This window comes from Littorina saxatilis, linkage group LG1, assembly GCF_037325665.1.
Source record: "Littorina saxatilis isolate snail1 linkage group LG1, US_GU_Lsax_2.0, whole genome shotgun sequence".
NCBI classification, from domain to species: Eukaryota; Metazoa; Mollusca; class Gastropoda; order Littorinimorpha; family Littorinidae; genus Littorina; species Littorina saxatilis.
In genome coordinates this window covers 81,343,578-81,357,427 of record NC_090245.1, presented here as the reverse complement: position 1 = coordinate 81,357,427, position 13,850 = coordinate 81,343,578, and the positions used below count along the sequence as shown (strand labels likewise).

General features: G+C 43.9%; 1 protein-coding gene across 1 annotated transcript; it reads right to left on the bottom strand.

Moving 5' to 3' along the window:
• LOC138981337 (uncharacterized) lies at nt 1–11,782 on the bottom strand. Its single transcript, XM_070354227.1, has 3 exons — nt 11,091–11,782; nt 5,564–7,374; nt 1–4,559 (listed from the first exon to the last, which is right to left on the bottom strand). The coding sequence occupies exons 2-3, from the start codon at nt 6,504–6,506 to the stop codon at nt 4,174–4,176; spliced, it is 1,329 nt and encodes a 442-aa protein (XP_070210328.1). The 5' UTR covers nt 6,507–7,374; nt 11,091–11,782; the 3' UTR covers nt 1–4,173.
• Nucleotides 11,783–13,850: the final 2,068 nt, after the last annotated feature.

The window sequence follows — 13,850 nt, the reverse complement described above, 5'->3', positions numbered from 1 at the left end:
TAAATTAATGTATTTATGCAAAATATTCAGTACACGCATACTACTCGAACAAGATGAAAATCACACACGTCATTTTCTTTTCTTTCAAAGACACTGTAATGTCAAAGTTTAACAACACTGAAGAAAGACACAAAAAGACACGCATGCTAGCGCGCATGAATGCATTAACACACACACACACATACACACAGGCACGAAGGCACGCGCGCGCACACACACACACACACACACACACACACACACACACACACACATACAATTTCTTGGGGTTAAACAAAGATTGACATCGGTTAACAATCTAAAATCAGACAATCTCAATTCACACAGGAAAATAAAAACAAAGTAAAGTCCCAAATCCTCACCGAATAAAGATCAGAACATTAATCCTTACTCAGTCGTTTTGCTTATACAGCGCAGCAGAATTAGACTTGGTGCAAAAGTAATGATGCTTAGTTGGTGAAAGTTACTTGTGAAACATCAAGCAGCTTTTTGACAGATCATGTCGGTTTGTACTTGCATGTAAACTCGTTTTCTTTTCTATGGGACTGTAGAATGTTTTATTCTCAGTATCACTGAGTACTGAAGAAGATCAACACCATAAGTAAATCTGTATACAGCAAACAAAACAATCTTTTTTAGGCAAAAATACACGACAATACAATGCTTAAAAGTGAAAATAGTTCAGCTCACTGTCTCAGATTTGGCCAGGAAAAAACAACATCCTTCCACTTGGTCACATACCAAAAATGAACAGCCTTGGTCTCTCTGTGCACAGTGCAAATGGTGTTTTTTTAATTGATTAAAAAGCCACTTTAAAAAAAAGTGATTTATCAAAAAATCCAACTGAGCACCCTGACTGTTTATGTTTGGCATGTGACTAAGCGGAGGGATGGTCTTATCCCATGTGAGAGCCTGGCCAGATCTCACAGGCTGAGCCCAACTGTTTTCACGAGAAGAAGTGTGCCTTTTACTTTTGTCCAAAATGCACCCAGCATGTCCCCAAAACATTCACCTGATGGTTCTGATCACAAACACTTTGTTTTGTTCACGTGCTCTGGTCACTGCGCAGTGTCACCTTCTGCGGTTCAGACTGAAGATCTGCGAAGCAGTCACGCATCCACGTCGCTTCAATCACTCATACACACTCCCAAAGAACTGTGCAAAACTTATTTTCTTTTTTTAATCGCAGAACATAAAGCAGCACAGTGTAAAACTCAGCACTGATACGAGTAAGCAAACCATTTCTCCGTAAAATGGAGTGAAATAGTTCCGTAGAACACTTCATCTGAGTGCTGCATTGCCCATGCCGACGACCCTTCCAAGACAAGCTGCACGCATGGTCCCGTGGAGGCTCTGCAAAAGACCACCAGCTTCATACCCAGAGCAAGAATCAGACAGCAGAGCACATCCTGCAGGCTTGTCCATACCACAGTGCTCCGAGGGACACCATCTGGCCAGAGGAGACAGCGCTACAAAAGAAGCTATACGGCCTTGGAGAGGACAGCACGTTTCGCCCTGCAGTCCGGACTGACGATCTAACAGCGAACGACAAGAAGATACCCAGAGCTGGACTCCAAGTGTAAAGGCGATCGACAAGAAGAAGAGGAGGAGTGCTGCATTATTTGAACTTGAGTCACACTGGCGGTAAGGCTTTCTGCGTATATGTATGTCTGCTTTACTCCCCCGAACAGCTAGGATGTCAATGAAGGTGTTGAGGATTTCAGAGCACTGGTTCATCACACAGACGTGAACACAATGATGTGCCCATGGTTTCGTTAAACGCTTTCAGGTACATTCAGCCCTCATGATAAGCAGAGCCATGTACATCCTGAATGTACATACAGGAATGGACGCAGCTGAACTTCCCTGACCTCGTGGCGACAACCCCCGATAGAGCAGCCTGGAGAAGGGTTTCTCCCTCCTCAGCAATCATGTCCCCTCGACGACTGCCACAGTCAGGTGACTGATGATGATGATGATACATCCTGAGCTGGAAGACACTGAACATAGGCATTCATTTCATTTTCTCGTCACAGTCACATAATCCTTCACTTGGCCAAATGCAAATAAACAGGGTACATACACAGACAACTGTGATCAGGTCACAACTATATTATCAATCAGCACTAGCTTAAAGTCGGTCAGATCTGTGCTTCTGCTTTATCTCACACATTATGACCTCGATAAAAATGCTACAGTCCAGCCTGTCACACAATCATCAGTTCTGATTCCCGAAGACCTCATTAGCAAAGATCCTTTTGGGCAACACGGACAACTTATAGTTTCCAGTAGCCTATGTGCACAGAGTTATGAGTGATCATTGTTTCAGTTACCAAATTGAAGAAAAGAAGGTAATTCCGGGCAATTGGGACGCCGGGCAGAATCCAGCAGCCTTTGTGCGCACATCTTCAGTGAAGATTGCATCATATGCCAACTTGAAGAAACGAAGACCTCTTTGAGTCCAGCAGCCTTTTGTGCACACATCCGTTGTGATCATTGTTTCAGATATCAACTTTAGGAAAAGGTCATTCTTGGCGATTGGGGCGACTTACAGCCAGCTTTTGAGCACACAGCTTTCGTGATGGTTGTTTTAGATACCAACTTGAAGAAACGAAGACCCTTTTGGGCAACTTGGACAAATTACAGTGTCTAGCAGCATTTTTTGTGAAAACACCCATCGTGATCATTACATTATCTAACAACTTGAGGAGAAAACAAGTCGCGTAAGGCGAAATTACTACATTTAGTCAAGCTGTGGAACTCACAGAATGAAACTGAACGCACTGCATTTTTTCACAATGACCGTATTCCGCCACAAGTGCAAAAGGCAGTGAAAGTGACGAGCCTGTTCAGCGCGAAAGCGGTTGTGTTGTGCTGCATAGCACGCTTTACTGTACCTCTCTTCGTTTTAACTTTCTGAGCGTGTTTTTAATCCAAACATATCATATCTATATGTTTTTGGAATCAGGAACCGACAAGGAATAAGATGAAATTGTTTTTAAAACGATTTCGGAAATTTGATTTTAATCATAATTTTTATATTTTTAATTTTCAGAGCTTGTTTTTAATCCGAATATAACATATTTATATGTTTTTGGAATCAGAAAATGATGAAGAATAAAATAAAAGTAATTTTGGATCGTTTTATAAAAAAATAATTTTAATTACAATTTTCAGATTTTTAATGACCAAAGTCATTAATTAATTTGTAAGCCTCCATGCTGAAATGCAATACCGAAGTCCGGCCTTTGTCGAAGATTGCTTGGCAAAATTTCAATCAATTTGATTGAAAAATGAAGGTGTGACAGTGCCGCCTCAACTTTTACAAAAAGCCGGATATGACGTCATAAAAAACATTTATCGAAAAAAAGAAAAAAATGTCTGGGGATTTCATACCCAGAAACTATCATGTAAAATTTCATAAAGATCGGTCCAGTAGTTTAGTCTGAATCGCTCTACATACACACACACACGCACAGACACACACACACACACACACACACACACACACACACACACACACACACACACACACACACACATACACCACGACCCTCGTCTCGATTCCACCTTTATGTTAAAATATTTAGTTAAAACTTGACTAAATGTAAAAAGGTGTTGCTTGGCAATTGGGGACCTAGCATATAACAACGTCATGTCCCAAATAGACACTAGTTCTGGAGACAGAAAATCAAGTTAGCATAGCATAGCAATTGGGGTGACGGACAGTGTCCATCAGCTTTGTAACTTAGCTTTAGTGATGATTGCATAATACATGTATGACAACTTGAAGAAACGAAGACTCCTTTGGGCAACTGAGTCAAAATACAGCGTCCGGCAGACTTGTGCACACATCGTTTGTGATCAATATTTCAAATATCAACTTCAAGAAAAGAAGGCCATTTAGGACAAGTAGGGGACCAACAACCTTCAGTAGCGTTGTGCACACAGCCCAAGTGATCGTTGTTTTAGATATCACTTTGAGGGAAAAAAGCAGGACATTTTTAGATTTCTTTGGCAAAGCAGAACTCTGCCTGGACATTTTTAAAGTTTCAATTTGATGACGTCGGAAAATTCTTTGTAACATTGCAGCAAACACACTAACTAAGGATAACTTTCAGAGTTTTCTTTGGTTGAACGGTACTTGAGGTTGCACTCGCTACACTCATAATATCAAGGTAAACCAGCTGACACAAATTTGGGTCGTCTGGCTAGACGACGTCGGCCTCCTGGAGTCAATTCTCTGGTCTTCCTTTGTGGCTGACCAGGTCTCTTCCTGGTAGATTTCTTCAAGTGGCATTTCTTTCTCCCTCCAGTCTTGCTCTTCCTCTCCAGTCCCCTCCTGTTCCTGCTTTCCGCTCCTTTTCCTCCGCAGGACTTTTTTCTCGTTCTCCTAGCTTTGGACCGACGGGGACCAGCCCGGCGTTTCAACACGCGGCGGGGTTTAGTGGCCGTGGAGCTTCGGTCCTTCTTCCACGCTACACGTTTGTCCTTGTTTCTCCTCGGTCTATTCCTCCTCTTGCGTCTTCTGAACGGCCTGGTTTGGGCAGTGTCAGGCCCTGTGGGGAGCAGAGGCAAAACGCAGCCGATTAGATCAGGAGATGATGAAGGTCTTCTTGAAGGACGAAGAGGATATGGGGTCTGGGTAAAACGAAACAAGGAGCTAGCTGGGAGGAAGGAGTGTGGGTAGGAAAATGGCCGACTTGCAGGAAGCTTGGAGGGCATAGCAGGCTAGAGCTACAGGCAGGCAGTTGTAAGGGGCTGCAGCAATAAGTTTCCATACGCAAAAGGTAGACTCGGAAGGCACTCTTCTTCTCCAAAGAAAGCAGGGTACATTTTCGAAGGAGATCTGATCTACGTCACAGCAACCGTCACCAACTGGCACTACGTCACGACACCCCATCAACGCTAGCAGCATAGCACGGCTTAAAGAACCCTTCACCAAGTTGGTACATACAAGACACTAATGTATTGGCTGTTTCGACTTTCAAGAAGCTGATAGTCCATACGGTCATGCTTTCCTCGCTATGACTTGAGAACTTTGTCATTAATAAAGAACTCTACTCCGAATCATATATACAAGTGTATGTCTGACACAATACTCAAGACGTTTGCTTGATATCACAGTATCAGGAAGTATCACATCTCAAAGAGTTTGTTACAAGAAAAAAATCAAAAAAAATCGGCCACTTGTCAAGAAAGTTCAACGACAGCTGTTTCAATGGCGTTAATGAGCAATTACATTGAGTTGGTATCATGTCAGTTTATCAACAAAGAAGAACAATAGGACGTTCTACGATATCTTACAGTTTTTTGCACGTTTGGCAAACAGAACGTCTTGGTCCTTACCATAACAGTAGGTCCTAACCATACGCAACAATCATCTGAAGCCTGGGCATCGAGGACTGCATCCTGTATAATGTTCCAAAGAGATCTGATATACTGTACTACTTACTATACTTTTGCTATCCACAGGCAGCTACACCAAGGCATGCAGAAGGTGTATTTAGGTGCACGCACACTATGGATAAAACAGACGTTGCCACGGCAACAACAACTGTACCTGAGTAAGGAAGGGAAGTCACTGCAGCCTGACCGGAGGTGTGACGCTGCGTGTTTGAAGGTGAAGGTCGCCTGCCAGGTCGACGGAACTCACCACCATCACCATCGCTTACGTAGTCGTGGTCGTCATGGTGGTGGTGGTGAGAGTCGTTGTGTTGGTGGCGATGGCGGTGGAAGCAGAGCAGCTCGGTGTTGGTGACGAGGGAGGGACAGTCGTAGTCCTCGTCACCCTCACAGCGACACGACCTCAGCTTGTGGGCGTTGGGCTGGCGGTAGAGGATGTGCACGCTGTTGCGACACTTGGCGGTGCAGCGCGTGCCAGTGAACAGCTTGCTGCAGTGCTGCACGTAGTAGTGCAGAGCCGCCAGGCACGACGTATCCGCCTCGCAGATCCAGCGCGCGAAGCTGCAGCTGACAGCGGCCTGGTGGTCGCGGACCAGGTCCATGGAGTGCAGCACGTGCCGCTGACACACCTGCACCCGCTGCTTCCTCTCCTTGCACTGCTGGTGGACCGAGCAGTTGCAGTTGATGAAGGCTAATCCCGCGCCGTCCTCTGTGGCCAGCAGGGACACCAGGGCGTGCTGACAGGCCGTGGTACAGCCTCGTTCCTCCCCGGACAGGATGGAGCTGCAGCCGAGGAAGAAGTTGTTGAGCGCCATCTGACAGCCCGTGCGCACCGTGCACTGCAGACGAGCGTTGTCGCACAGCTCCGAGCTGCCCTCCGCCCCGTCCAGCCGTCCTGCCGCCGCCAGTCTCTCGCCGGCCTTGTTCTTGTTCTCCGTGCCCCCTTCTCCTTCTCTTCCTCCTCCTCCTCCCCAACCACCTCCTCCTTCTCCTGCCCCGTCCACTCTCTTGGTGGCCCGGGTCAAGGTCACGGTACACAGCAAGAGGGCGAGGACCAGCAGGGCGGTGGGCGTGGCCAGAACCACGTGCGTCACGTGCATTCTACTCACAGCACGCGCTTCAGGCCGAAATCGGTCCCATTGGTGTACGTATCTGTCATGCTGACCTCATTGTTGAATGAATAAAGGTTGGAATAGTTCGTTCTGTGTCTCGTCATGAGAATTCACTGGTTGACTTCATGTCGTGAAAACTGAGACTGAAATATCAATCCATAAAACTGTCGCTGAAGATCGCGTCAGATTAAAGGCTGAACGCTTTGATGGAGGATGCATACGGATTTGTAAGATATGCTTTTATCTGTCAAGACCGTGTCTTGGCGGCCTTGATGCCCCACTCTTTCAATGACATCATCTGAGGTCTTGCATTACACGTGTATAATAGACTGCTCGCAAAGTAACGAATTAAACTTCAACAACAATATGTGTCGGGTGTACTTTAGACTACCTTGGCTGTTGAACGTTCATTATTTGTTGTTTTCACGTGTTTAGGGCAAAAACAAGCGGATCTATTTAGAACACAGTCGAAAAGACACATGACGTATTCACAGCAGCTTGAAAGATGCATGCCAGAACATTTAAGGTTGTCCACACAGCAGGTTGCCTTCGTAGGTACGCCAACAAGAAAGTCCGCAAGTTGTCAGAAGCCTGCAGCTCAAGTCAAGTGTGTCTATAAATTCCGAGGTATAAAAGTCACCTCTTATTCAGTGCTTTGGATCATGGAAGCCCGATGCAGCGATGACTTGATGTTTTGTAGTTGTGGTGTTTGGTGCTAAGAAGAATGGGGATTGGTGTGGATGTCCTTAGTATGAGCAACGCAGGGGTGTTAATTGTTGTCCTGACTGAGATCCTTCAGAGTAGGATTCAAGGTTCTCCCGTGAAACACGAAGACGATTTGGCCTTTTTGGTCAGTCTGGAACACAATAAACAATGTTATTTTATATCAATGATCTGCACGTTTCATAAAATTATCAACATTATTATTAATTTTTATGTTCGCAACTATATGTGTGTGTGTGTGTGTGTGTGTGTGTGTGTGTGTGTGTGTGTGTGTGTGTGTGTGTGTGTGTGTGTGTGCCTGTGTGTGTGTGCCTGTGTTTGCGGGTGTGTTTGCGGGTGTGAGTGAGTGAGTGCGAGTGTTTGTGTGGACACAGCACCTGAAAAATCTACAGTATTCTGCATAACAAAATACCTGAAATACTGCAAAACAAGACTATCACTCTACCAACATAAATAAACGGCAGCATCATATTTTTCTTCCACACGGCTCCATCATACACACACATCCTACACTTGCTCACTATAACCACCACTCTGACACCGATAAAAGGATCACCGCAGGGATCAGTTGTTGGCTCACAAACACCTGGGGAGGGAGTAACGCCAGCAGAAAAGCAAGGAATCCGACAGCAGACAAAAACAAACAGTTCCCCTATAATTCGCGCTAAGCGTCCGTAAATATTGAAGAGCTGCTGTGTTGGGTGCTAAATCTGAGCGCTAGCTATACCAGTGCGAGTGTGTATGCCTTATATGTTAAAGATACTTTTTTTTATTGTGGATTAAAAAAATGTCTAGGAAGTGTTATTCAGGGCTCCCCACGGACGTCCCTCCTAGTGCGTCCCGGGACCCCCACTTTCAATTTTTAGATGGTCCATGGACCCCCACTGCAGAATTTTATAGGGTCCATGGACCCCCACTGCAGAATTTTAGAGGGTCTTAAGGGTCCAAAAGCCGAAAGGTTCCAGTGTTATAAACATTAATGGTATCTACGATAAAGGAAATTTAGTGCGTCCCAGGACCCGCTCTTTTAAAGTCTAGTGCGTCCCGGGACCCCCTCCATAAATTTCTAGTACGTGTTTTTGGCTTTTAGTGCGTATAGGACGCAGGGACGCGCACTATGGGGAGCCCTGGTTATTGTTTTTATACGAAAGTATGGGTTAAGCCGGGCATTGATAATTTGTCGTCAGTCATTGCATTGATCATGAGCTATTGTACCCTTCTTCTCATGTATGCAATCATGTACCCTACCACATAATTTATATACGTGTCCTCGCTTGTGCATGGGGTGAAAGCATCCCTCCATTTGGACAAAATACCAAAAAATGAACAGCCTGGCGGCTTCCTTAGTAGAACGGAAATCTTTTGCTGAAATCTTTTCGCAGATTGATAAAGGTGTCGGACATAGAATTATTTCAGCAAGAAATCCCCGCTCTGTACAGAACGCAGCCATGTTGTTGATTTGTGTTTACATGCCCGCGATAAGTGGACGGATGATCTTACTGTGCAGATAAAAGGTGGACGGATCTATTGTGTCTTACAAGATGGCCCCTGTAGCTCAGTTATTACTAGAGCACTGGATTTGTCAATCCACGGTTCACGGGTTCGAATCCTAGCCGGACGGACACGGGTCAACCTCATGTGCAGAATCAGAGACGGTATTCATGAACCAACCCTGTGGCACCACCATGGCACGCACAATGCCTCGAACATTCTACCAGAAATTATGCACGTTTTTAATTACATCTAGACATTCAAACACCTGGGTAGCGTGACTCTGTTGCTGCTAGCTTTCCACTGGGAGGATGCGACCCGAATTTTCCAGCGATGGGACATATAAAGCAATGAAAACAAAGAAAATAAAACAAATATGTCTATACGTGACTGCCTTAAACTTCCAGAATGTTCGTCGACAAAAACAAAACAAAAACATTCCTGCTACATCTCTTCTGTGCTTCGATTCTAAGAACATAATATCTATATGTAAAATTACAAAAAGTCGGCTACACACCCAATGTTGTACTTATTCGGGCAACGAAAAGTGCACTTGAGTCACATATCCGCATAACCCTGGTCTCATAGCAACCAAAACAAGAGTAACATCCAACCTTACCTAACCTTCTCAACGCGTACGGAAGAGCCCCAGATTTGTGAAAATAAGAACAATTAAAGTGTGGTTTTTGTTTTTGCTTTCTTTTTCATAACGACGCGATAATTGTCGATCAGGCAATAAATAAACTGGCTTTTCACATTTTTCAGATGAAACGGTGATTTTTCGCTGGATACTGTTACGTACTTTAATGGGCAGGAGAAGAATTTTTCCGTCAAGGCTCAATGGGAGAATTGTTTAACGCATTCCACTTCTCGGATCAGGGAGAAATAAAGGGTCGGCGGTGAAGGTAGGAGGGTGGGGATGGATATGGTAGTGGTGGGGGGTGGTGGGGGGTGGTGGGGGTGGTGGGGGTGGTGGGAGTATATCTTGGTTGAAGGAAGGGATCGGGGGAGGGTGGGGGATGGGGGAGAAAAGGTTAGAATTATGCTAGATTAGGAAGATGCAAAGTGAGCCAAGTCTGTGCTTGCGCTGATGGAGGTAATATGCAAAGGACGTGAGTACGTGAGTGTGTGTGTGTGTGTGTGTGTGTGTGTGTGTGTGTGTGTGTGTGTGTGTTTGTGTGTGTGTGTGTGTGTATGTGTATGTGTGTGTGTGTGTGGATGGATGTGTGTGTGTGTGTGTATGTGTGGATGTGTGTGTGTGAGTGTGTGTGAGTGTGTGTGTCTGTGTGTGTGTGTGTGTGTGTCTATGCGTGTGTGTCTGTGTGTGTGTGTGTGACCTTAGAATATTTGATAAAATATATCTGATTTTATACGCAAACAAACGTAAGCAAACAATTAATTAAATTCCATTTTGTTTTCTCTCCTATTTTGTTCCGAACTTATTCACACAGAAAGTATTAACTGTAGGAAACAGCAAATTTCGTCATTTTTTTCATTTTTTTTCTGTAATTTGGTTGCTGTCTTAGTTTACTTTTTCGCTCCTCTTTTTCGGTTAACGCTTTGATTCCGGCTCTATAAACTAAACGATAACGCTGCGCCCTGTCACCTCATTTAACGTAATTCATTGTTTAAACTCTTTCATTCCCACAGGCTCAGCTAAACAAGCAGGCCCGACGGCAGTTTTGAGCGCCTTAACTCTTTCCACCTGCGCGAACACGTTTTGTTTCTCGTTTCACCTGGTGCAAAGGAGAGACGAAGGAGGATTTGATGATAAAGAAGACAAAAAATGCGATGGTGCTAGATTATCGCTGATGATTTCCCTCTGTGCCTGGAATGCTTCGCTCTTGGCGTGGCGGATGATCTAGTATGTCAGTCTGTGTTTGTTTGCCGCTCTCTCTGTCTTGTCTGTACGTTCGTATGTGTTTTTCGTTCATGCTGTTATGCTTTCTGTTCTGTCTTTTTCGTTTTGCTTTCTCTTTCTGTCTAATCATCGTCGTCGTCGTCGTCGTCGTCCTCATCGTCATCGTCGTTAACATAATCATTCTCGTCGTAATCATGTGTGACAGTCGTCTCATTATTCATTCCTTTCTTCTTGTTCAAATTCTTTCCAAAACTGTCATTGTAAAACTGTACATCGAAACTATCGAGAGCAGTCTCTCTCACTCTGTCTCTGTCTTTGTCTCTCACTTTTTCTCTTTCTCTCTCTTCTCTCTGTCTCTTTATCTGTCTGTCTGTTTGACTATCTCTCTCTGTCTGTCAGTCTGTCTGTCCGTCTGTCTGTCTGTCTGTCTGTCTGTCTGTCTCTCTCTCTCTCTCTCTCTCTCTCTCTCTCTCTCTCTCTCTCTCTCTCGATTTTACCTCAGGATGCCGACGACTGCGCGTGCAAGTACTCCAATCACACACAACTTACTCCAAGGTACACTTGATTACACACGCGGAACATTAGTGCAGCACCCCCTCACTGAATTTTACTCCATCTACACTATCACAGTCTTATTAACAGCTGAGACGTTGGTTGCTAGCATTCAACTTGAAATGAGAGGGAGAGTTTAATGCTTTTAACGTACGTACGCTTTTTTTGTTTGTTCACCTTCTAGCAAGCTTCGTTACACACGAGAGCGGTTCCGAAATTTTTTTTGGACGAAGTGGCTTGAGTTTAGATAAGCGTGCATGATTTTCGTTATCACACATACACCTCTTACTTTAAACTGCACTTTGATTTTGGTTGGAAAGTAGGCTGAAACTAAAATCTGCATTAGTCTGTACACGAACTATTCCAATACGCATTGTTATTATCCTTCAGTGTTCCTTTATCTTCCTATGCCGCTCATTTCACTGTATCATAGAAACTCAGTCTAGTGGTTGTACACACAACTTCATCTATATACAGTATTCCTTATCGCATTGGCGTCATCCTTCAGTTTTTCCTATCTTTCCATCCCAGGCGAAGAAACTCGCTCGGTGATAGTAACGTGGAGTCAGTTAATGTCAATACCAATTACAGTTGACTTGACACTCACACAAAAACACTTTGACTCCTTTTTTTTAACACCAGCGGGTGTAGCAGTCCAGTTGCAAACCCCTCGAAAAAAAGCGCTTTGATTGACTCGGCTTTGCCAACTGTTTAGATTGTCCGCGCAACACTTAAAGTCGGAATCAAAGGGGCGGAGTCTAAACCTCAACTACCAATCAAAATTATTCAAGCTAATGTGACACTACGCCGTGAAAGTGACACGCTCTGAATAAGCGGTGGATGTCCACAACGTGAGGTTAAAGATGTTGGCTTTTCCTTTACAACCTTGTGTGCTTTTTATTTTATTTTATTTTTATTTAAAGTTCTTGCAATTTCTTTTGTTTATGGTACACCAAAGCAAGCACAGTCCAAACAGTTACAAATTATATGAGTTAGCTGGCTGTCTCTAACTTCCCCCAAAACAGCCTTCCATATCGAGCCAAACGGCGTGTCAAACTTTTTGGAATTCGAAAACATCTTAAAACTTAAATTAATTGACAGCGTCTGTAAATTCGACGATGACAACGACTGCAGGTCACGTTATAAAAAAAATGTTTCCCGTGTTTTCATTAAATACAACAGTAATGTTGTTTTCTTCCAGGTTGGGGATACGAACTGCTTTCCTTTCGTTTTAACATGGATACTAATTGATTCAAAGTATAACTAAGCCTGTATTAAACACTTGTTGTAATTCCGCTTTGAAAGAATTAACGTACATTCTTCAGAAAAATAAGCCCGATAGAGAACACCACGAAGAACCTGGAACATCAAACACCAACAGGATTGAGTCGTGTGTTTACAGTTTCGTTGGACATAGTCGTTCGGTGTAGTCTTAATTAAGACTCCGCTGGAACATTTTTCACCAAGAAGAAATATACTGACCTGTGCCACATCGGGGCGGAAGCGTTTTTAAACAAACAAAAAAACACCGAAGTTGACCACACTAAAGACAGCACAAGGAAGTGGACCACAATGTTAGGCATCCTTCAGACTACTTAATGAGATCCGACACCAATACATGCACAGCCTGACGGTGACCTTTACTCATGATTTTCTTCTGGTAATATATATGACGAAGTCACCGAGACAGACTTCTTTTTCGAAATTATGTGTCAGTTCTTGGGAGATGTGATGCTTCGCATTATGACGTCTTCTCCACCCTTTTCTCACCTTTGATGTCAGAGATGTCACTTTGGAACACAGGGTCAAGAAGAGAAATCTTGGTTTGTTCAGTCGACGTCGTTTGTCATTAAAGCCCCAGTATGTCTCAAATGGTTTACAAAACTATTTAAATCTTCCAATGAAAAAAGCAGTTCTAACCTTATGGAACACATTTGCAATAGCATTTAATAGCATTAAATGAAACTGTTCGTTTAAATTTCTATTTAGCTCGCGTAAACCACACACCAGATTTCGTGGTTTATCTAACCCCTGAGCCATCGTGAACCCGTGTGATCCACTAGCCTTTTTTCACAATGTAGTCGTCAGTTTAATTTATGATTTCAATGCGACTGGCTGTATCTGCAATAGCACGTTATTGTATACCTCTGATTCTAAAACGCAACAAACGGCTTCGACAGTGACACGAATTTGTCGGCGGCGGCTGGCTTCAAAGAAAGCGAGCGCTATGCAAAAAAATCGTCTGCTTTGGGACACGACCTTTCGTGACCCTGCTTCCGGGCTATCTTTTTTAAAACTTTCAAAACTTCGATTTGTACTGAGCTTGTCTTGAGGAAAAAAAGAATGTTTTCATGATTTAAGAATGTTTGTGTTACAAGCTGTCAATTAATTATTTAGATTTTAAAAGTTAGTTCTAGCGCCAAAACGATGCGCCTGATTGTAGAACAGACGGTCCACGAAAATAAATTCTTTGAAAATGTCTCACTCTCGACGGAAAGCAGCCAGGATGTTCCCGTTCGGTGAGCGTTCAAATGGAATGTTTGTACTGTGTGTAAAAGCCTGACAGTATCTGTGATGGTTTACGGGAGGCTTACTGTGCCTTTAAATGTTCGCCTTAGATTGGTGACAGCTGCATGAGAGTAGCTTGCACTGTTGATGGCTTTCACTCCATACCGTACCGTGCTAGGAGATATTATGTTCCCCTG

Bases quoted from the DNA above. Each gene is read 5' to 3' on its own strand.
- LOC138981337 (XM_070354227.1), bottom strand. From the start codon at position 6,506: ATGCACGTGACGCACGTGGTTCTGGCCACGCCCACCGCCCTGCTGGTC. The intron at 4,560-5,563 runs GTACAGTTGTTG...TGCTCCCCACAG, and splicing joins GACTTCCCTTCCTTACTCAG to GGCCTGACACTGCCCAAACC.